Here is a 24,154-nt window from a genome sequence, read left to right on the forward strand (position 1 = left end):
AAATGGAGTCACTCCCAAAAAAAGCGTATCAAAGCTCTTTTTGAAACGCAACCGTTTCTCCCTAATAGATTCTATCACGTTCATAGACGACCCATTGCCATGGTTGTCCTAAACCCAATATTTTGATACAGTTCTCGATGACAAACTCTCTTCCATTGCGCTAAAAAATACTTTGGTTTTCGATTACTTCTACACATTTTAAAACAGGGGGAGTAAACTAACATTCTCAGATAAAGTATCACTCTTTGAAGCTGTAATAAGACCAATCTCCACACACGTAGGCACATGGTACCCGCAGAATAATCCGCGTTTCTTTCAGACTCTTGGTCATACAGAACAAGTTCATACGTAGGACCAAGGTTGCACCATGGTTCGTACATAATGAAGACCTACTTGTAAACTTGAAATTACTGACAATCGACAAGTTCATAAAAGGGCATCGACTCATTGTATTGACTCTGCGAAGTAGTAGTAATAAATACGTGGTAATAAATTATAAATACCTTTAAATAATTGTGTTACGCGTGATTTCAATCTTATGATGCATTTCTTCTTTTTACGAATTACAGTAATATTTTTATGGTGCTTGTTTACTTTAATTATTCATAAGCAGTCAACCATTATCTAAAATCTGGATGCGCGGAATAAACTCACGAAAATGACTAAGGATAAAATATAATCTAATATGCTTAAAAATTTCGCAACATAAATAAATTTGAGCACATTTTTATTTTCATTATATAATGATATGTATATACTTGTTAATAATTTTTTTATCAATCTCGACGAAGCTAGGAAAAGGGAATAGTTTTTATTACTTTTGTGGCCTTAAAGTGAAAAATCTTTGTCTTTCTAATAAGAAAAGATTAGAGAAGTCGCTTCAAATTTACACGTTATAAGCTGTCACGTCAGATAGTTTCACCAACTTTGAAAAGTTTTGCGAAGACATAATTAATAAAATAATTATTCATACGTAATTCCTCTATATTTATGTACTGACATTAATAATAACTTTGGTCAAAAATAACAACGACTGATTTCTGACAATATAGATTTAAGATATATATATTTGTAAGAAATTTGAGAAAAATGGGGGAGAAAATGTATTCAGTGCATGGGAAAAAATCTTTATGGTGGGCCTACATCTTTTGGTTTTTCGGAGGGTTATTTGGTCTCCATCACTTTTATTTACGACGAGATAGACATGCGTTTGTTTGGTGGACAACCCTAGGTGGCTTTGGCGTTGGATGGCTTGGTGAAGTGTTCCGCCTTCCACGTTATGTACGAGATGTGAATGAGGATCCGCAGCAAATGCAGGAGGTAGTAAAGAGAATGCTTCAAAACAAAAAGGTAAGCATTTTAAAATATTGTTTTAAATAATTGCCAACCTACACTTCTTAAAACAATACAAGTATAAACCACCCTTTTTAATTTGAGAAATTTATTTCTATCAATTGTAAGTATTCAGTCGTAATGTAATCTCTAAATACTGGGTGTTATTACAGTAATAAGTAGTTAACTGTTGACCTCTTTAATTAATATATACTTGATAGTGTCACAAAAACTTAATAATGATTTTTGTTATGTATTTCAATGATAGAATTACTAAAAAGCTATCTTTTAAATTAGTTGTATGTTGACAGTAAGGGAAAATCTCTATAGTGATGTAGTAATTTGAATATGAATATCAAAGTAGTTTTATCAACTTATATTGATGTGAGCATTAATAGCTGAATAGTTGTTTAGTAGTAGTAGTAGTTTAGTTTTGTGTAGTAGTTGTCTGTAACCAGGTTTGAGGTTTGATTCCGGGCAAGCAATTAAAAACATGTTGACACAAAATCTTTAATGAACCAGCATTGATCTCTTTAACTTCTAAAATACCTTTATGTTATGTTTGTTTATACGATTTTTACCAGACTGTAGGTTACTTCATTATACTTGAATTGAAAGAGAGAACTAAAATTTCTTTATAGATTTAAATATAAAATTTTAATATAGCATTTAATAGGAGATATTTTCCTTTCTAATATTATATCTTCTTTTTAACTTCTGCTAGATGTTGTGTATTGATATTATTTAAATTGAATAGATTTTACTAAGTATTTCTTTAGTTAGAAAAATTGTTTTTTGTTCTTTACATCATCAAGTTTGAGAAATCTGAAAATCTTACTAAAAAAAGTTAGTACAGTAATGTATAGGACTTACTCTATTGTTTAACTTATTTAAGAATTGATTTGGGGACTCTCTATGAGTCTGAGCTAGTACTCTGGTAAGCAGCAATTACCCTGGAGCCTAACCCAGCACTGATGCTGTGATCATCCGATGTCCTTCACACACTTTAGTTGAGTTTCTTAGAAGAGATGTCAGATATTTACATTGTTTTGCAGGCAGCTTATTTTGCTAAATAAAGTCTAAATTGAGAAATTGAGAAAACTTCTTACCTAGTTTGTACATTATTCACTGATAAGTCATCTGATGTTTTTATAACTACTTAGTTTATATTGATCAGGAATTACAATACTATGTCCAGTAAATTATATTTATTCATTATTTAAGAAAAAAATATATCCATTTTTTGGTGTATGTAATTTTTGTGTTAACATTTTTAGCCACCATTCTCTATGAATCGCTTCACTGGTATGTTAATGGTTGGATACTCCTGGGGCCAAATGATGATGCTGGCTGTACCTCCGGATGAATTCTATGGTCTCAATTTAAGATATCTTAATTATATCATCCCATTTGTCACAGCTCTTGGTAAGTTGAGTTTTGATAATAATTGTAATGCTAGTATATTCCCTCAAAATTTTTATGCTATTCGGTATTATTAGATAAAAAGTATTTACAAAAACAGAATAGTGTGTTAAGCTTAAATTTGTTTTATTTTTTATGTATGATATTCAACTATTCAAGATCTTTAAATATCATACTTAAAAAAACTTAACTGATGTTTTACAATTTACCTACTCTTAGAGAATATTAATAAAGACTAACAATTTATATGTCATTACCCCAGTAATATTCAATTTTTTGGGCAACTGCTATGTACATTCTCAATGTACAGTATTGTCTGCTGATGGTATGTAGAACTTTCTAATACATGCTAAATGGTAACACTTGCAATTGGTTGGCAGTATCACTGTCACATAATTATGCCAATTGTCTTATCACATCTCATCACTGATTTTGTTACACATAAACATTAAATAGCATACCCTTCTTTTCATTATTGTGAATTGATTTTTTGGGTGGCATATGCTGGTGGTGCAAGTTAAAATAAACCTGATAATTCCAATCTAATCTTATTGAAAATTAATGCATGTTTTTGATAAATGGTAGTCATTATCTAATATAAGAATAATATTAAAAATTGGAGTTCTTAGAGGTTGTTTCCATTGAAATACTTTTCATATAAATAAGTGTTGTATTTAATGAGATTATAAAATGATTACTTAAAAAAAAAATTATACCAAAATATGTAAAATATAAATTTATTAAAAAGGTTCTTTTTTATTTAGGTGTGTGGACTGTTGGGAATATTGGTAGAGAGCAAGGTACCCTGAAGTGGCCTTTATTAGCGGCTTATGCAGCATATCCCATTCGTTTTTATGTCTATGATGAGACAATTTGGTTCACATTGATGGTACTGTCATGTGCTCTTGCATTTGATTCCTTTTCTAAAGAGTGGAGAAGAAAGCCAACAAAACATAACCTTGTTAAGTAAGTAATGAGTGTATTTTAAAATAAAAAAGTATATTTTGCATATTTCAATATTACTTTTGATTTTCAATTTATATCCGTATTAAAAATTTTATTCTCAATTCATCTGATACTTGATTTTAAACAAATTCTAAAAATTACTAACACTGATGCCATAAAAATATATAAATATTACACATAAAATCCAAAAAGTTGCATTATAACTTCTATTTGTAAAAACTTGTCCAAGTTATAAAACTATGACAATAAGCTACTTAATTATTAATATAATATCTACCAGAGAGTTCTGTCTGTTTTTAGAACTGCGAGTTCCCAAAAAATCATGCAGCCTAGCATTGTCATGAAGCAATATAATGTCATTCGTGATGATCAAAAATGATGTCCTTTTTTCTTGGAATGTTGTTTTAAAATTATGAAATTGTTCTACCTCTGCGATTTAGCGTTTCATTTTATTTGGTTGGGCTGTGGTTGCAATAACACAAAATGTTTTAATCTTTGAATATCCCACCATACACATGTTTTGATAGGTATCCACTTTTCATCCCTCATTATGACCTGATCTATAAATAGTTCGATTTTGTTCTTTGCAATCAGAGATGTTCATTTAATGATTCAAACTAATTGTTCTCTTAACTTTTATAGTAACCATTCTAAAATATTAGACTGTTTATAAATATAATTATGTAATGTTTATTTTATTTATTTTTCCTTACATTGTAATTTATACAATTTTAATGAATTTTTTCAGACGTATTCTGGTATTGGGTTTATGTGCTGCTCTGTATGTATCTTTGTGGTGCAGCTACTTATACTTTCATGGCACTATCACTGACAGTGAGGGTGATGAGGTACCTATCTATGAAGCATTACATCACTTTTTCACAAGTCCATGGTAAGAATTGATCTTTTATCTATGTTTGATATGTATAAAAATTTTATAATATTAGTGCACAGTACTTAGTGCAGTATTTTGTAAATCGTAGTTGCTGGGTATTAAATGTCTACATGAATAATTAAATAATTATGACAATATTTTGTGATTATAATTATAGGGTAATCACATGAAAAAATACACAATTTTGCTAGTGAAAGCCAACAAAACATTTTAAAGCTTGATGAATGAAAATCTAAATGTTATTAAAATTGATATTATGTTCAACAACTGTATACATAAATACTATAATTATATAAGCATATAAACTATACAATCATGATTACTAATTTCATATATCTACTATTTTGTCATGTCTATTTTTTTACCTAATGTAATTTGAATCAATTCTACCCTATACTTTATTACATAAAATTTAAATAAAGCTATACAATTTGTAATAAGTTTGAAAGCTATGTAGTGTTAGTTTAGTTGGGTAAAATTATGCTATAATTTATATATGACCAAGCAAAATAAAATTAAAAATCTGTTCACAATACTTGTGTAGCAATTGGCGATGAATAAAATGATTCTTGAACAACTTCAGGTGGTTAGATGTAAAACAGTGTCTGCTCGATACTTACCAATATGCTCAACATCATGGTTGGTATGAGGTGTGGAAGCAAATCATTGACCTATCGGATCCACATGGTGAACAAAATGCTTACAAGGTAATTTAAATGTTTCGAATAATATGAGCTTTCTAGCCTTTTTTTATATATTTTTAGTATCTTATTACCATATATAACCAATTAATACATGTAGTTCAATATTTATCTCCTTATATGTAAATTTTGGACTTTTTTTTTCCAAAAATCAAGTAATTAAGTCATGATTTTTTGTGCTTTTAAGACGAATAAACTATGCCTTTGCAAGGCATTTTTGAAATGTCTTGATTATTTCTGGTGACTATAAAATCATGTTTCATATGTGGTGCTGGCAGTAACAGTTTCAACACACCACAGGAAAGCATACAAGCCTTAGTTTATATAGATTTGCCATTATTAGGTTTTACCAATATCTTTCACCTTTCATCTTAAAGGAAATCAATTGGAGAGTAATCAACAAGTACTGAACTTGAAAAAACTGGTATATTATTACTATATATCTCTTCTCATGTATGTGTGTATATATATATATATATATATATATATTTCATTTCACGCCAATTACTATTATAATTTTTGTGACATTTAAACGATAAAAACAAACAATTTCCTGTAATAGCTTTATGCAAAAGAAGGTACGGAGCCAAATTCTATTTTTGAAACTCCATCTGTTTTGTATTAGTAGTTTGTTGTGTACCTGGATATTAACAAGTAAAGTGCAATTTACTATGTCCGTAACAAAAAAAAATCTGTCTTTCACATAGTATTTACACACAAAACCCAACGAAAGCAGTGAAGAAGAGAATCGTACCTTATAAGAGACGCCCTGTTCGTTTTTAACTGATGGTTAAATAATTAAAAGGGGTTAATTTCTAAACAACTTCTTAAGCGGTATTTAGAAAGGAGCTTTCCGCAGAAAAAATATATTTACTGTCGAAAAAAATTATTCTCTTTGTGTTAACAAGCAGAATGGCCTAGTTTATCCTCAGTTTTGTACAAGCTTTCCAATTAGTCAGTCAAGTACAAAGTTTACATTTTCTGCCTTCAGAGATGGACTTAGTAAGGTGTTCACTATTGAGGAATAACTGAGTCTCAATTTTGTTAAAAAAAGTATCAAGGCATCAGCACGAGTATATAAAGATACAATTATAAGGTGATCGAAGTATCTCGTAATAACACTATGTTCCATAACCAAGAAAAATCCTTTCAGAGGACAGCATTGGTTCATAAATCTCTATACACACAAAAGTAAACTAATGTTTTAGATTTCATTAGAACTGAAGTCTTGCCTTGGTGAATTATGATTTATAGTCTGTTAAAAACACCATGATAATGTTTAAAGTTTCTGGAACAAACTATAATATTGGAAGAGAAGAATTTTACAATGAAGAGAGTGCATACCTCTGTTAATCGCCTATTTTGATCTTTAATAGACTATTAGACCTTAATTTCAAGAGCTTTATTTATTTTATATGTTACACATTGATGTTATAAATGGTTAATTTAATAGGGTTGTTAATGTAATGTAATATGGGAGAATGGCTTTTTGCTTATACTTTCATGAATTGTGTCTGTCTAAAATAAAATTTTAACTATGTACATTGATTTGAGGTACTGGGTGTCGGACCGGATTCAACACAGCAAGAGATCACATCAACATGGCGACGACTATCGCGAGAGAATCACCCGGATAAAGTAAAAGATGAGGTACGAAGACGGGAGGCTCAAGAGAAATTTATGGAGATACAGCAGGCTTACGAAATTCTTTCGAATAGCAAGCATAGAAGAAATAGGCGCAATAAGAAAGATAACTCTGAACCTAGAACAAAATAATAATAAGTTATTTAATGCCAAGCAATAGTTAATTAAAAAGGTATAAATTTTCTTTATTGTGGTCTAAGTAGATTAAATAAAATGTTATAGAACTTTGGCTTTAAGAGGTTGTTAAGTAAAAAATGTGTGCGCTATTGCCACATTAAGATATCAAATTTGTCAACTGCCAGACACAATTCTTGTAATCTCAAAATAGACTCTCATTATATAGACTTATCTTTTGACTGAAAAGCATTTATTTAAAAATATAATTGTAGTTTTAATAGAGATCTGTTTTTTTAATTATTATTTTTGCAACTGTATTTTAGATTGAAGTATTAAATGATGTATGGTTATATTTTTTGTTAACTGCGTTCTTTGTATGGTTCATGGGAATTTAAGAAAGTATTGTGTATTATTCTAGTAAAATAAAGTTATCTTAGGTTATTTAGAATATTTTTTATTTGGTCTTCCAAGAATATAATCATCTATGTATATAAAGAGTCATTTATTTTGAAGGTAATGTTTTTTAAATGATGTTAATATAATTCAAGGGTGCTAAAACAATTGGCTCACTTATTTTTGGTAACTTAACTTTATACAAGTGTACTTAATTATTAAATTATTTATTAAACGAATTATAATCAATGATCATTGCGTTTTAAATTTCAAACCTGATATAAATATAAATTCCTTAAGTCCATGAAATAAGTTTTTTTTTAAAACAATAAAATCAGAGAATTTTTGAAAATTTATCTGAATCTTTCCTACGAATAAAAAAATCTGGTTATCTTAAAGGAATTGTGGCTTTCTTATTAACCATGAAGTGTTAGAGCTGACCGACTCAACAGTTTTCTTGGGCTTTATTTTGGATAAAGTGATATAGCGGAATCATTTCTCAACACTCGCAGGTAAACGCAACTCGGTCGTCTTTGCAATTAAAGAAGTAAAATAATTAACGGACGTTAATAATATTCGCATCGTATATTTTAGCATTTTATCCTTCGGTATTATTGGGCAGTCCCGCCCAAATAATTCTATACATATTTTACAAAAAGAGCTGTTCGGGCTATTTATAAATTAAGAGATTTTTTTTTCAATGGTATTCTAACAGTTCCTTCTTAATTGTTTTCTAATAGCCTATAATTTATATGTACCAAAAATTAGGATGTTGTATATGTAATAGTAGCAGACATCATAAAAATGAAAGATAAAAAAACTCGTAACCTAAATTTCTCCTTAAAAAAGTTAACAAATCTTACACGGGTCTGAGTGTATACATATAATAAAGTTTCATAAGATATTTAAGACTTTCCTTTTCTTAATTTTAAATCAAATCTATTTTTTTATTAAAAGTAATTATTAATTAAAAGAAATCTAATTATAACATTAAATAATTTTTGGAATTTTTGGTTGAAAGAATTTTTGGTTGATCGAAATATGCGGAACTTAGTTTGAACCATTTATATGGTTCATATTATAATGTGCACATCAAATATTGTTAAATTTTATCTAAAAATAGCAACTTTTGAGCTTCTGGCCGGCTCTTCTAAACAGTTATGCGTTCTGTGCATATGGTAGCTTACTACTTTTAACGTTAAGCTAGTTGATACAAAAATGCCTGTAAACGCCTACTTGAATGAAGGCATTTTGAATTTGAATATGTAGGTTAGATAAAAATCCGGTATTAAGTTAAAGTATTAGGTTAAAGTGTTACGATGGCTATACAAACACAGGGTTTGTCAACTTTAAGAAATGTTAATATTAATTTGTAAAGCAACAATCCTATTGGATCACACTTAAACGTAATGAGTAGTTATGGCGTGTTATACATTAACGAATACGAGTAGTGGTAACCCAACGGTAGAGAATTAAGACTTGCGATCGTAGGTAACGGATTCGATTCTCGGGATACGTGCATTAATTACATAGGCTTACCACTGTTTACAAACAAGATTCTGTCAAGTGTGGGGATTATGATATCCTCCTAGAGATATCTTTGAGGGAAGCCTATGCCTTGCAGTGGACGGCTATGGGCTAAAACGGGCTAACGAAGGACTACACTGGAATATAATACCTGAATTGTAAAGCGACGAAAAGTTGTATTGATCATATATTTGTTCGCAAGTCTCGTAAAAATTGAAGATCTCGTAAGACCGATACTCCATGGCAGTCACAGCAAATTCACAATAATTTAATAAATGTATAACTTCAACTACAGCTTTTAAATATTTTTTCTTTAAATGGCATGAACTCTGTGAATTTAGACTTATGAGACAAGCTCGGAATTATTTAAGGTGTACTGGCTGAATAAAGCAACACTCATATTTTTTATTTATTTTATTAAGGTAAATATACCTATATTTGCATCACCTTTTATCTACAATAAAATGTTAGCCATGTTGAAAAAATAAAAAAACATTTCCGTTCAATTAAAATATGTGATTAAAAGCATTTTTTAAATTAAAATATTAAGAGTGTTTTGCTAAAATCATGTCTAAGTTAATAAACAAGCGTTTTTTCTTTAACTAAACTATAGTAATAAACAGTGAAGGTTTTCTATTAAAAAAGGTGACATCAGAGTAAAAGAATTCAATAAGGGAAAGTTCCAAGAAATTGATAAACATCACTTGTAATGGCACAATAATTTAGAGCTCGAGAAGCGCGTATTAAAAATGTTTTTATTGATAACCACAAAATGTGCTTCTTTTCAGCTACACACAAATAACACTATACTACATACATACGTATACATGTATATATCATAACACAAAGAATAGTTTATTTACAAATTACATGGCATACAAGGGTTTGGTCTAATAAAAAACTTATCTACTTACCTACACTCCAACATACAAAAAGATATTACAGTTGGGAATTCTTTGAGCTTAATTTGTGCTAAAGACTTAACAGGTTGTTTACGCTTACTTACAAATAACGTCTTTTGTTGCTTTGCTACAAATACATAGTTATAATAATTTCTCTTTTACATACAAATGTACAACACTGTTAGGTTCCTATATTTTGGAAAAAACAGGAAGGGCAAGCGAGTTGTAAGCAAGTTTATGGCCCTATGTGGTATTCGGTTCTTCAATGGCAAGATCCGTTTTTCTAAAATATTGATGAGAAGAAACTTGGCGAATTTTTCCTTATATTGATTTTTACATACTCTATTGAAAAATAATATTAAGATTGTCCTTTACTAATATTTTCTACATAACAGGTATGACCTTCATAATTGATTTATCTGTATGTTTGTAAATTAATCTAATTATCACAGTTTAAAATTAAAATAACGCTCTTTTAAAACTAAATCATTCGGGAAACGTAAACATAGCCATACTTATTCTAAATTAATAAATAATTTATATCTTGTTAGTGCGTCGAATGAGCACCTAATATGAAAACCATTTTACATAATTCATTTTCGTTATTATAACATTTCCTTTACAAAATATTAAGTAGAAATAACAAATTGATTTAAAAAGTAATAAAATCTTAGTCTGAAGGTGTATCAACGAGCTAACACTAGCCATCACACAATGGCACGATAGACGCACTTGCGTCGTATTAAGTAATAAGTCATCATTTGTGGGAGATCAGTCTGTTTGCTCTGTGGCGTTCACCTTACACTGTGGTCTCGTTTCTTCGAAGCGGTTGCAGTTCACGTTGCAAGTCGTTGTAATACTCGTGATCAGACATTGATTCCTCCTCGACTGACCTCTGAGGTAGGTATTTGCTGGTCCCCGGTCGAGGAGTAGACTCGCTTCCGCTTCCTTCGCTGGTACAAAGCGACTCCAAAGGCGCTGGTTCGTCTGTCGGTATCCCTAACGTTTGAGCTGGTTCACTTTGATCAGACATTAGGTATTCCGGATTGTCCACGCACCTCTTTGAGTCTACATAACCAGTATAACGCAAATCTTTAACATCTTGGTCTTCGCCACCTTCCCCGATCAAATCCATGTAGGTTGAGGCATTTTGATTGTGCTGCGGCGACGGCATTAGATAATCATCTTCATCTAACGGCAGGTTCAATTTTAGATTTCCGACCTGGGCCTCCTTTATTTTAGACATAGTGTCGAAACTGCTATCCAAGCAATCGCGTTTCATGGGGTCGCTGCAGTACCTAGAGTTGGAACTTTCAGATGCGCATATTCGATTGTTGAAATAATGCCTCAACTCTCCATCGGAGTTCGCCTGATTATATCTGAGTAGATCATGGTCCCACGTGTCGGGCTTGTTTGTCCCGTCATTTGTAGTGCCTTCTTGCCTTCCTACGGTGTTTGCCCAAGAGGATGATGCACTTGGTTTTAAAGAATTAGTATGTGTTTCGACTCCAGCAATTATTGTGAAGCTTTGTGGGCCAGTACCCGGTACTGAATTTACTTTTGGTTGGAGATATTCGTCAGCCTCGACCAACGGTTCAGGGCCTTCCATAGCCGATGAGAGATTCCTTATCAGTTCTTTTTCATCCTGAAAATTTAAAGTAAAATTTAAGTTATCAAATTATAATTAATGAAAATATCAGCTTACTTGAATAAGATATAATTTGTTTTTAGAGTAGTAAAATAGACATACACCTATAAATTGGAAACAATGAAGTCTTAATAGTATTTTAGTAGTTATGATTTAACACATAATTCATATATTTTTAAAAATTTTCCTATGTAGAGTAAAAGAATATAAAAGTTTATAGAATGCACTTTAATAAAGATTGAATAATGAAATAGGTTACCTGAGTGGAATAGGATGGGAGACGCATAAACTTATCCCCAGGAATAACAAGGTATCGGCCAGGATCTCTTGCCATTTCAGCAAAAGTCTCCGCCAGTTGTTTGAAAGTCGGCCTGCTATCAGCATCCAGCATCCAACAAGAAACCATAACGCAGTAAATGTCTAAGGTACATATGCTTGGTTGAGGCAATTTCAGCCCATTCTCGATTAATTCCGGTACATCTCTAGCCGATATATTTGCATACGGTCTTGCTCCGTAACTCAATATTTCCCATATAGTTACACCAAATGCCCACACGTCACTTTTGTGAGTGAATATCCTATGAAGAACACATTCTAACGCTAGCCATTTGATAGGCATCTTGCCTCCGGCAGCTTTATATTCGTCTTCGTTTATATCTAAAAGTTTCGCCAATCCGAAATCAGTTATTTTCACGCAGTTCGGTGTTTGTACTAAAACATTGCGAGCCGCCAAATCTCTATGGACTAACCTTTTTTCTTCTAAATATGCCATACCACGGGCTATTTGAGTACACCAATTTAAAAAAGCTTTTGATCCTATTTTTTCTTTATGTGTCCTCACGTAATCGAGCAAGTTTCCTAGTGGCATTAGTTGTGTTATTAGCATCATTTGGTTAGTCATGCAAACAGCAAGTAATTGAAGAAGGTTAGGGTGTTCTACACTTGCCATTATATATGCTTCTTCTAAGAACTCTTTACTACTATTTGCCCCAGTACCTTCTTTGAGGACTTTAATTGCAACGGGAATTTTTACGTTTTCACCTTCAGGTACCCAAACCCCTTTGTATACTTCACCGAATGCCCCGTAACCGAGCGTACCACCTCTCCGCAATTCAGCTTCCTTTACGATTCTAAGTTTGGCTAAGTTCGGCTTGACATTGGTAGGTCTTAGAGGTTCATTATCTTCGCAGCCTGTTAATACCATTGTCATTTTGACAGCCTCCTTTTTTGCCTTTACCTTTTGTCGACATGTGTATCCTATTATACCGAGGATCATAATCAATATAAAAGCCAAGACTAGAATTATAACTAGTACCGTAGGTATGTTAGCAGTCGCCATATTAGGAGGGCCGTTGGCTAATTCTGAGCAATACGGCTCTTCGATTGGGTTTTGTAAAAGATCATCGAAGTAAATTTTATGTGGCTTATCATCCGGGCAGTTTGCGGTACAATTGAAGCGTTGATTTGGATCCACAGTACTCGAATCGCTGAGAAATACTTTTAAATTTTGACATTTAACACAGTCAGTAGATGATGGGCCGGTGCAGCCTCGACACTCGTGGTGGCAAGGCGTACATACTCTGTTAACTTTGTCAGTAAAATGGTCTGCTGGGCATTCGTCTTCGCACTGGTCCCCTCTTTTGAATCCATTACAAACTTGACACACTTGTTTGTGTATACCAAATCCAGTACATTTTATGCACAAGGGATGGCATTTTCGGCAAACTACATCAACTTTTTCTTCGAGAAGTTTAACATTGCCCACCCATTCATTATAATAACCATCCGGACAGGATTCGTTCGCCTTCAGACAACTTTCGACTATAGCTTCGACGCTAATTATAGCTTTCTTGCAGGAATAGCAACCACCTTCGCCAACCGTATTCGCTGGACCGGTGCAACCATTATCACAATTGCTATGGCACGGTTGGCAAGTCCCGTTTTCAGAAGCATACCTTGTCTCTGGACACTTTGCAACACAGTAGGGACCGTCTTGAACGTGTTTGCATTTTGTACAATTAGCGCGAGTGGGACCAGAGCATCCATCTAAACATTCCGGATGACATTGCTTGCACGTTTTCGGACCTGCTTTGTACAATCTGAAATAAAATTAGAATAAACGGTTATATATTTAAAAATACAAGTAAATACATTTGCTGAAACAAAAAGGTATTTCACAGAGTTACGAACAATGAGAACAAAACTGAGTTCGGCCGTCGAACCGGTAAGAGTGGGCAACCCACACATAATTCCGTTTTGTTATGTTAATAAGATTGCCATATTTGTTGATGTCTGCCATCACGTTTTGGTAGTTGTATTACGATAACAATTGCCCACAAAATATATGTTGTTAATTACAATACATTATAATAGGAAGATAATTACGCTGCATATGTCATAGTTGATAATTAATAATTTTTTTTACAACCTAGATAATGTGTAGTCAAAAAGAATTCGCAATGCATTAAATTTACTTTCCAAACGACTCCACGTTATTAATATTCATAAATATCTGTAGAACAACCTGAAAATGATATTACATTTACTTACACATAAAAGTAATTTAATTTATAATACCAACCCTGGTAATACACTGCAATTCTGTATACACGTTTCACCGAACTTATAGTTTTCGCAGGAAAGACATTGCTCAGGCCCAGGACCCCAGCATCCGTCCGGCGAGCATTGGAGATCGCACACCAAATTTTCACTTTCTGCTTGAACAACAGGGAACAAATACAAATTATAAAAAATACATTCAAAATCAGGTATGACAACAAGGCCTTTGTATTTAGCGCATAGCATTGTTTGGCTTTGCTATTAATAAGGTTAGTTTTGCCTATTCTGATTTTAAATTAAAACACTTATGAAAAAATCTGGATGAAAATATCGCTTGCAATACTCTAACATGAAATTGTATAAAAGAATTACCAATCGCAAATGCTTATAAATTAGAGTAATTCTATGTATGAGGATCCCCATTTCGCATAGCATATCGGAAAAGTTACTTACCGCAAGTCTTAGGATCGCCATTCTTTTGTATGATTTGCTTATGGTCTTTCGACTTTCCAAGTTTATTCCAAGCAATTTTATCGGCAAAGCATAGATATCTATTTTCCATTATTGCAATGGCTCCAGAATTTACTTTCTTTAAAGATTTAAGTCCAAGTGATCTCAACGAAGTTTTCACAATGTACAGTGAGGCGAAAAGGTTTTCTACAACTTGCCGTCCTCCAATCACTTCTAGATTCCTAAAGTATGAGAGACTTGTGAAATTTGGATGATGAGCCTGTACATTTAAGTAACCGGTCACTTCACGGACGGTGCTGAACACTTCTAGGCTGTCCGGTTCCATTTTGGGATATCTATCTCCAAATGAATAATCTGGGTTTATATGTTGGAATCCCGTAAATGTCATTTCCAATATTTCTATTGAGCCGTCTATGATTGTACAATCTTTGAAACTGGCAATATTTCCGGAATGAATAGGCTTTTCAGCTCTGCAAGTCTTTGGACAGGTAACATTACATGGTATGCATTCACCGTTCACGGCAGTCTTGTTAGGAGGACAACTTCGTACACACGCACCATTATCTTTTAATAGATGTTCCGGACAATTACGTACACATGTTGCACCGTAAGCGTATTTTCCATTTGGATTTGGATCCCAGGAATAAGTTGTTGGATTGTATTTCTGCATCGACGGACATTCTTGTGAGCAGGTGCCTTCGTCATAAAAGTTTCTACAAGCTAAGCATTGACTTGCCAGCGGTCCGGTGCAACCTCCAGCACAGAACTGGTTGCAACAATCTCGAGGATTAGGCCCGAAGCAGCGACCTTGCGCACATTGAGGGCTGCAGTTAGTCTTAGAGAATTTTTGACAGTTCCCAGGACCGTCACCCCAGCAACCAGCTTCACAACTTGGGTGACAACGGCATTCTCTTTCTTGGGCAGTAAATGTATATACATAGACATAAGTAGCGTTAACACCCGTTATTATCTCATCCCAATTTATCGTCTTTACATGACAGAGATTGTAATTGTTGTAGATGCCCACGCTTCCTCTAAGTACGTCTCGTAATGCAGGTAACTCTAGAGTAAAGGCTGAAGACATAGTTACCATAAGTGCGAATTCTTCATCCCTTACATTAAGTTTAAACAACGTCCGTCCGCGTATTATTTGTAACTGCGGCAAGATGATCTGACGTACGTTTACGTGGGATATAAGTACGTATCCAGTTACTTCCCTTATGTGTTTCAAGAATGACAGGTCCATAGTCTCGTTATGAAGCCATGTCAGCTCCAAATTGCCGTCCACGTAAGTGCAGTTTGTGAAGCGATCACGTAGATTTCGGTAGTGTGTGTCTCGGTTCGATGGAACAGACATCCGACCTTTTGTGCCGATGCATACTGCAAAAAAAAAAAACATATTCTTGAAATTTATTCAATCGTAATAAAATGTTAAATTTAATACTGTTAATGTATGTCACTATAGAACAGTGTGTTATTATTATATGGATGAATTTTATTTATCGATAAGTCATGCCGTCTTCGCATCCAATGAGGGGGCGATGCGTGGGCGGACTTTAAAGTCAGTTCTATCTACTACGCTACACGTTTCACCGCTATTTGTGATTTAACTATGAAAATAATGATTTACAATGCTGTTTGCCACAACTAACGTACACAAGATAAGTGTTATGCTTGTAGTTTTCTTTGGCAAGTTAGAAAGGGTGGCGTCTACCTATTTCGATCTATCACTAATATGACCCTGCGTATGGCTTTTTGGTTAAAAAAATTGGATTCAGTCATAACGTATTTTGTCGAAAAGGTGACTTAGATGCTTTGCAGTTATCTTAAGTTAGGTTTGTATTCAAAGTATAGGGTTTTGTCAGAGGATGGTATTACAAACTATATACTTTGAATTAATGACCAATTACTTACAAACGCGTTTTTAAAGACATCGCGAAATTCTTTGCGTAAATGAGGTACATTCGATACCTTATTTATACATAGTACACGGTAGATCAATTATTGCAATTCTCTTTAATTGGTTTTTCAGTCCTATGTTTAATTTTGTCGGTGATTATTTGAATTTTGATTGCAAAAGGAGGTTTATCGACGTTTTTAACGTAATACGTTAAGATATTTGCATATTTTTATATAAAAAAACTTACACTAATACACAATTTTCTTTTTATTTGTACTGCACAATACCGAAGGTATTAAATTCGTCAAAAATATCATCAGAAATTAATTTAATCGTGCGATTAGAAAAGTAAACTTTGAGTCTATATTTATTAAAATACGACTTCTTTTCTTATCCACCAATATAGTAATTTTTGAAGCCAGCGTGCCTTTTTTTTTGTTAAGAATTAGCATAATGAAAAGAAATGACGAGGAGAGTTCTACCTGCTAAACAATGACAGAGATTATTTTATGATAAAGAAAGGTTTTTATGTAGTTTGAACAAGGTGTTTATATTTGTTCAAATATTTTTAAGCGGTAAAAGAGAGGAACGAGGTGTACGACGAAAAGAATAAAAAAAATATTAGATATATTTAGTGTTTCTTTAAAAATCCTGGTTATAGCCCTCAACTACCTTTACATGTTATATAATTTATTTATTTGCAAAGTTATGTTGACTTAAATAACTGCGTAGTTCGTTAGTATTTTACTTCGCCTCATCAAAACATAACATAGACATGTTAGTTATGAATTTAATTGATATTTAATACAACTGAGAGAAGGTATTTATAACTTTCTTTTATTTAATAATCGATTAAATAAATTATAAATGCTATAGGACGATTTTCTTTTTTTATTACTAAAATACACTTGAAATGTACAATAAATTATAAATGTTTATTTTCAGAACATCTGCAAACGTCTTTGAGAATCAATGTTTGTTACAGAACAAGTTTGTTAATAGTATTATTCATAATCAGGACTAGGAATAGAAAATAAGGTGACTCAGTAAATCTACGTACCCCAAGATTTTAATAGTTTCGGTAAACGGTACGAAATAACAAACAACAGGCCGAACTCAGAACGTAGTGAACAAGTATACAGGCTGTTTGGTCATAGGTGTAAAAGCTTCAAAGGTATAACTCATTTACTTTCAATTAATGTCACAAAACACTATTACATATTTCAGAGTGATTACTTAATACAGGATGATTTGAAATAGGTGTAAGAGCGTCTCACAGACCAATATAATAATAAATATTTGCCCTCTTTGAAGCGTACCTGTAACTTATTACTACATATATATCTATTTATACATATACACAAATTTTTGGAATTATCTGTATATTAATAAATGTGGTTTAGGAGCTCGCATGTCTACATATGCATCATTTAGCACCATATTTAAGTAGGTCAAAATGCGTCATCTTTATTTTTTTATTTTCTATTTATGCTTATTGATAATTATATCACTATCGTATTTAGAAAATTACTTTAGTGTCAGTTTGATGTTTTTATGATTATTCTTAGATTTGACGTCATCGGATAACTGGTTTAATAGGAAGGAAACCACATATTTTATGTATGTACGACATGCGTACAGGTTATAATAATCAGGTAACTTGAACAGTGGTATTAGACCTAATATTTCTTTTTAACTCTGCTGCGTTATCAGAAGTAGCCGTAGTCCCTCCCACGTACTGGCCAAATTTAAATGTCAACGAATAGTACCAAACATGATTGATATATAGAAATTAGTTTTTAGTCGTATTCAGTGTGGGCTGTAGAAATTTGATGTCCGGTCGACCCAGATGGGCTGGCGATGACATGGCCGATAGTATTGAATTGTGCTGGTTACGTTGCGCTAAATGACTTCCGTTTGTTATGGCTAATTCCTGACGATATTAAACAGTTTTAACGTGAACAAATACAATTTTACTCGTTGAAAATTCTATTAATGACATAATTTTGTTAACTAAAATTTTTAAAACGCGTTCTCTTCAATTACATTCTAATTATTCAATGGCCTTATTATTATTGTAAAGCCTTAAAATTATAAATATTAGATTTTCACTAACTGATCTTTTAACGTAAGTAGTCATAAGTGTAAAGCTTGGCGACTGGTTTGTCTCAGGGCAATGTTTTTATCCAGTTACTTGCATTCTGAAGCATTGGAACCAGTTTGGTTCCACTACCATTTCATTCTCGTAACTCGACCTTTCACTACAATCTCTCATTGTGAGCTGTACCTCGTTGCGATTCGTAACGTATTTATATCGAAAAAAGAATAAAAACAGCATTGGACTCGAAAGTTTTGCTTTATTGAAATTAGCGAACAATAACCGTTGTCATTTCATTTTCGCGCTTGTAGGCGTAATATGTTTTAATCGTCAGTAAAAGTTACCGCTGCTTATAGCTAAGTATATAATTGTAAAATACTTAATTAGAAATTTCTATGAACCTTTATCATAATTTAAAGGAAATAAATAAATAAAGGTTGACCTTTTGACATATGTTATTCTTAAATGATGAGAACATAACTTGGCAAATACATAGTTAAACTTTAGACGGCATAAAACGTTTGTCAAGTGATAAATCCGAATTTTCTTTATAAGAACATAGATACGTTATTCGACTATATAATATCACCTATAGAAATACTCATCATTAGAGATCCATCGCAGCGAATTAATTAATACAACGAAATATATTCAAATTCATTGGCGCTTTTTATTAATGGAACGATAAATTATGTATAACGGATGTTGAAGTCACGATAGGTTTCTTTTTTCCTCATAAACTTGTATGTATCTAAATTTTTCTTAGTTTTGTAGATTTACCGACTCCAGCTACTTATATACAGATCCGTTTAGTCGTATAATTAGATTTACAAACTTTTTAAGTTATGTTTATAATCTAGAAAATTATCATGGAACAGTATAATTTATGTTTATCAAAGTTACAAAAATTGATCCTTTAATTCATGTACTTAAGTGAGTATATCAGTAAGCTTGTAATATGTATAACACGATAAAAAGAACAAAATGTAAGTGTTTGTAACATAATGTAATTTATCTTTAAGGAATCTAAAGAGGTTTAAATAAAAATGTGTTTGCCCATATCCTGGTTTATAAAACAACGCGTAACAATAACAATGTAGTTAAAGTACTTAAGTCGTAGAACTTGATTCCACGAAATTTAAATAGCAAAGCCTGTTCGCATGTTGAAACTAAAAGGACTATATAAATGTTAATGATTATAAATCTAAATATTATAAATTCGCATTGTATTTGCACGCGTGAGTACACGACCCCATGCTTCCAGTGTTATTTGGTCACGTTTCGAAATTTAGTCCTTAACAAAACTACTGCGCCATAATATTTGCATAAACTTTATTACGAACATGCAATACTTTTATTTTTTTGTATATGCTTTTTAAAAAATTATGACGGGATGTAATATTTGATGGTTTCTTAATTAAATGTTTCTATTTAAAAAATAAATATTTAAAATAATTTTTTAACATGTTTGTTTATTTTATGAAACAAAAATTTATCGACCAGCTTATGCCGTTTATCTTGATATCATGATTCTTCATACTTTTGATACCTTTGAATAATTATGGCAACTTCGAATATAGATTAAGTTTAAATTTATAAGACTGCTTGGCTTAGTTCAATTCGTGAGTTTTGGAGATATTTTTTTTTAATTTATTTGGTTTGCAACTTAGAATATAAACAAATTTTAAGCCTAAATTACGAAAGGAGAAAAAATTCAAAAAGTTTGTGTAATTCCTAAAATATAGTGAACACAACTTGCAGAGATTATTTAGAAACCTCTTCTCTCTATTTTTTACGTGTTTCAATTGTAGGAAATAAGCAAAATCATGTTATTGAGAACACTGTATGTTTTACAATTCATATAGTCCTGAATTGGATTGTCAACATTTAATCAAGTTCTTAAATGCGTTAAAAAATTTGCTCATTTTTAGTAGAAATGCCTTGATATATGTCCTTCTAACGTTGATTGGAGAATGTTCGTGTTATTGGAGCGATTGAATAGTTATAAATCGATCAATAAAAAAAAATTACAATGTTTTTTTTATATAAATTTGCGTTATGGCGAACTAACGTAATGCATGGTATCCGATACCGCATCAATATTTAATTTATCATAATATAAAAAAAAATCGTCTTATATTTTGCAGCGTTTCAAATATAGCCATAAAAATTATTTGTCATCGCAACACACATCCTGTTGATTCGCTGAATATTTAAATATTTAAAATCTAACAGATAAAACCGTGTATTTATATTAATTTAAAATATCGAGCATAATAAGGGATGATAAAAAAACAACCACCACAAATAATTTCGGGTGTTACGAATTAAAGTAACATATACAAGATACAGACTTATAACACATTACTTATAAATTTTTATTAGCATTTCAGGAATTTATTCTTGTTAAGAGCGTGTTTTCTATTGGATCTAATTTTGTGTTGCAAAATAATGAAACCGTCTGAGTCTGATTTTATATTTCAATAAGACAGGAAAGTTTACTATTTAAATAATACGTTTAGGAATGCACTACATTAAACTGAACCATCAACATACTACATTGAACAGAATATTAGGTGAATTTTTGAGTGAGTAAAAGCTCATACGTTGTTGAAATAACGGATATGTGTAACTCACTACACTCTTATGTAGTCTCCAATTACTTTCTCTTCAGGATTTATTTAAAATGTAAAATTGTATTAAAAAATAATACAATTTTATACTTTATAATAGATGTATTCAGTATTTCTTTAACTTTAATATGTGTTATCGACGATTTATGTCTTTTAACATTTTCAAGTATAGTAATAAACTAAACGATTTTACACGCGCAATAGAAAAGGTCAAGGTGGTCACTTATAAGTACTTGGTTAAGTCTCATATGATTACATAGCAACATAAGAAACGAAGCTGCATAAAAGGCTTCAGAAAATTTATCGTTTATCTTAGATAAAGTGGTAATTACATTAACATATGTCCATATGTACGGTCTGTCGGCCTGATGGAAAAGAAAGTAACATCTGACGTTAAAGGACACTGCCTATAAAGAATGAAACCTTTCGCAACAAGAGGCAGTGATTGTGTTTCCAATCTTCATATTGGGACAGCGCAGTCCTCCCACACTATATGAACAAACAAGTTCCAATCGAAAAAACCGCTTTATGATATCGTTCCAAGAATTTCAAAATATCAAATGTTACTTAACAGAAAGAACCGCACAGTGCAGAAACAATAAGCCGTTAATTAAATAAACTAATATCTTGTATTATTATTATCTATACGTTATTCAAGTTGTGTCCAACGGTGTACTAAACGGTGGCCAAGTTACGAAGGCATTACGACCCTTCACACACATTGGAAGCAACAACCTCTAAGCAGCTTTACGCGCTATATAAGGCTACGTTTGTTGACGTTAGATAAGTTTTGTTTATTCTTTACTGGATTATTCTATAAAAATCTTTATTGCTCAGTATTTTGTGATAGTAACCGGTTTACTTTAAATAAACATTCCACTTAAAACTGATTACTTTTACTCTGCAAAAAAAAATCCACTAGTTACCACAGCACTGATAATCACGTTAGTTATAGCAAACTTGGTGGTGTGAATGAAACATGGAACGGCATAAACTGTGCACCAAAAACTGCACTTACTCTTTCCTTTAACGAACTCCGAGTGCTTGTGTACGCGGTGCGATCGAGCGACAGTCGCCGCCCTAAACGCGCCCAGGTACAGGCACCATAACAAAACACGCGCAACCAACATGCTGCGACATCACTCGCGAGGTAGAAAGGGACACGACCATCCAGCACTAGCTTCCATCGTGTACTGGCCCGCCCGGTTTTCAAACATCGCTGCGCGGGCGCAACCATAGACTTCTGCTCTACAAGAACTCCCGGCCTTTTTGCAGGTGCTTTTGGGCGGGAAAGCAAAAGTTTCGTAGAAATTACGTTAATTAGTTATTTATTTTTAATTATAATATATATTTTTTATTATAAATATATATTATAAAGACATAAATTAATGATGATGTTCAGAAGAAACGACTGCATCTAAACGCCATGAAATCAAATAAAGTTTGTTACAAAAATTTAAATATATGCAGATAAAATACTACAGACAAAGATTTTCTTTGTACAAAGGATTAGAGAAGCATTTAATTATTTAAAATAATTACAAGTTTTAAAGACTGAAGTTTAAAGAAAGAAGTCTATAACATATTTACGTCTGTGGCAATCGGCCGCGCTGCCCTCTCAGTCACAAGCACAGGTAAATGTCGAGAAGGACGCAGGTATGCGCTGGAGTCGATACGCTCACGGTAAAAAAGCCACGTATAATAAAACTTTAATAACTACGTATTGTAGACTGTGCTAGTACTGATACGAATAATAATTGAACTCTCGAACTGAACCTAAAACACTTTTTATTAGAACATGATGCCGCATTTTCAGCGATCCTGATTGATGTTGCTACATTTATACCTCGATTATTATATAAATATCAAATGGTATTCATTTCTCCTTTTATAACACTCTTTTATTTTATTACTGGACAAAAGTTTAACTTAAAATCATAATCACGTACAAATATCGTACGTCTTATCTGCACACGATGTCCTATAATAGTCAGTTCTTCCAGTTGTAACATTACACTAGTATTAACTAGTAAAACTGAATTTTTATTTCTACTAATTAATTATACGTTTTAGTTATTTGAAATCATCTAATATAATTCTAAAACTTGTTTTGGGTTATCGTTTCTGTCTAACGAAGTCGTGTTGTATAAGTCGATCGTAAAAACCGTTGATAATACAAAATTTCAAATATACAGGATCTATGAAACCGTTAAAATCAAGAAATAAACGTTTCATAAAAATTGTTAATTTATGTACTCATACATATTTTTCTAAAAATTTTGAATAATTGTATATTGAAGATAGTAAGGAATAAGATGTTATTTGCTCGTTTTGTCTTGTTCTTAAGTCGAACATTGTTTGTAATAATTAGGTGCGCTAGACAGAGACCACTCTCGCGACAATGAACCATAACGATGATGACTAGTGCAGGTATCAAAGGTACATACATTTGTCAGTTTAAGTGTAGTGTACTGATGATTAAAGACGGGAGTAAATTGTCTTACAGCGATAAAATATTTTTTCTTCATTCTACAACTAGTAATTAATTTTAAATGTTTGGTAAATCGCACCAGATTTCGGGGGTAATATTGAAATAAATGTCTTAAGATTTTTAGCCATTTTATGTATATAAAAGCTACTTGATTTGCTTCGACAAATTGCGCATAGAAGACAGAAAGCGCGCGTTGAACTCTTTATGAAAGTCGAACTCTAAACCTCACTCGGACCGCATAACTAGTCACGTTCGCGACCGTTTCGATAGTTTACATCCATTAACTCCTTTACTCGGTACATTGCTCCATGAACGTGTTACAAGCAAGCAATGAATCTTACATTATCATGTTATACGCGGAATTATGCAGAGTTTAGATAATCGGTTGGCGCTAAGGCTTTAGCGAGTTCACATTCCTGAACTACATTCTAGAATGTATATAAAGTACGACGATA

The 24,154-nt window shown here is 32.3% G+C and overlaps 2 protein-coding genes across 4 annotated transcripts in view; one reads left to right on the top strand and one right to left on the bottom strand.

The window, feature by feature from the left end:
* The first annotated feature begins 913 nt into the window (after positions 1 to 913).
* Positions 914 to 7,596, top strand: wus (TM2 and DnaJ domain-containing protein wurst). The gene is made up of 6 exons (XM_068762266.1): positions 914 to 1,350; positions 2,610 to 2,757; positions 3,519 to 3,720; positions 4,469 to 4,612; positions 5,199 to 5,322; positions 6,871 to 7,596. Exons 1-6 carry the CDS (start codon positions 1,090 to 1,092, stop codon positions 7,090 to 7,092), a joined length of 1,101 nt encoding a protein of 366 aa, XP_068618367.1. The 5' UTR covers positions 914 to 1,089; the 3' UTR covers positions 7,093 to 7,596.
* Positions 7,597 to 9,414: 1,818 nt separating this feature from the next.
* Egfr (epidermal growth factor receptor) overlaps positions 9,415 to 24,154 on the bottom strand; it is a 74,258-nt gene continuing 59,518 nt past the window's right edge. Inside the window, exons 1-5 of one of the 3 annotated variants that reach the window (XM_068777885.1) lie at positions 22,227 to 22,338; positions 14,560 to 15,957; positions 14,129 to 14,261; positions 11,807 to 13,646; positions 9,415 to 11,544 (exon numbers count right to left, since the gene is read on the bottom strand). In XM_068777885.1, coding sequence (XP_068633986.1) covers positions 10,699 to 11,544; positions 11,807 to 13,646; positions 14,129 to 14,261; positions 14,560 to 15,957; positions 22,227 to 22,338 — 4,329 coding nt within the window. In that variant the 3' untranslated portion in view covers positions 9,415 to 10,698. Of the gene's footprint in view, positions 11,545 to 11,806; positions 13,647 to 14,128; positions 14,262 to 14,559; positions 15,958 to 22,134; positions 22,188 to 22,226; positions 22,339 to 24,154 lie in introns of those variants that run through there. The other 2 variants (XM_068777901.1, XM_068777894.1) reach the window with 2 other exon arrangements.

Source organism: Battus philenor, unplaced genomic scaffold (assembly GCF_028537555.1).
Source record: "Battus philenor isolate CCGP_79_NKW_IND1 unplaced genomic scaffold, ilBatPhil1.0.hap1 SCAF_1, whole genome shotgun sequence".
Lineage (NCBI taxonomy): Eukaryota > Metazoa > Arthropoda > Insecta > Lepidoptera > Papilionidae > Battus > Battus philenor.

Coding starts and splice junctions, on each gene's coding strand:
- wus (XM_068762266.1), top strand. CDS start 1,090: ATGGGGGAGAAAATGTATTCAGTGCATGGGAAAAAATCTTTATGGTGG. Junction 2,758..3,518: donor CCCATTTGTCACAGCTCTTG/GTAAGTTGAGTT, acceptor TTTTTTATTTAG/GTGTGTGGACTGTTGGGAAT. Junction 4,613..5,198: donor CACTTTTTCACAAGTCCATG/GTAAGAATTGAT, acceptor GAACAACTTCAG/GTGGTTAGATGTAAAACAGT.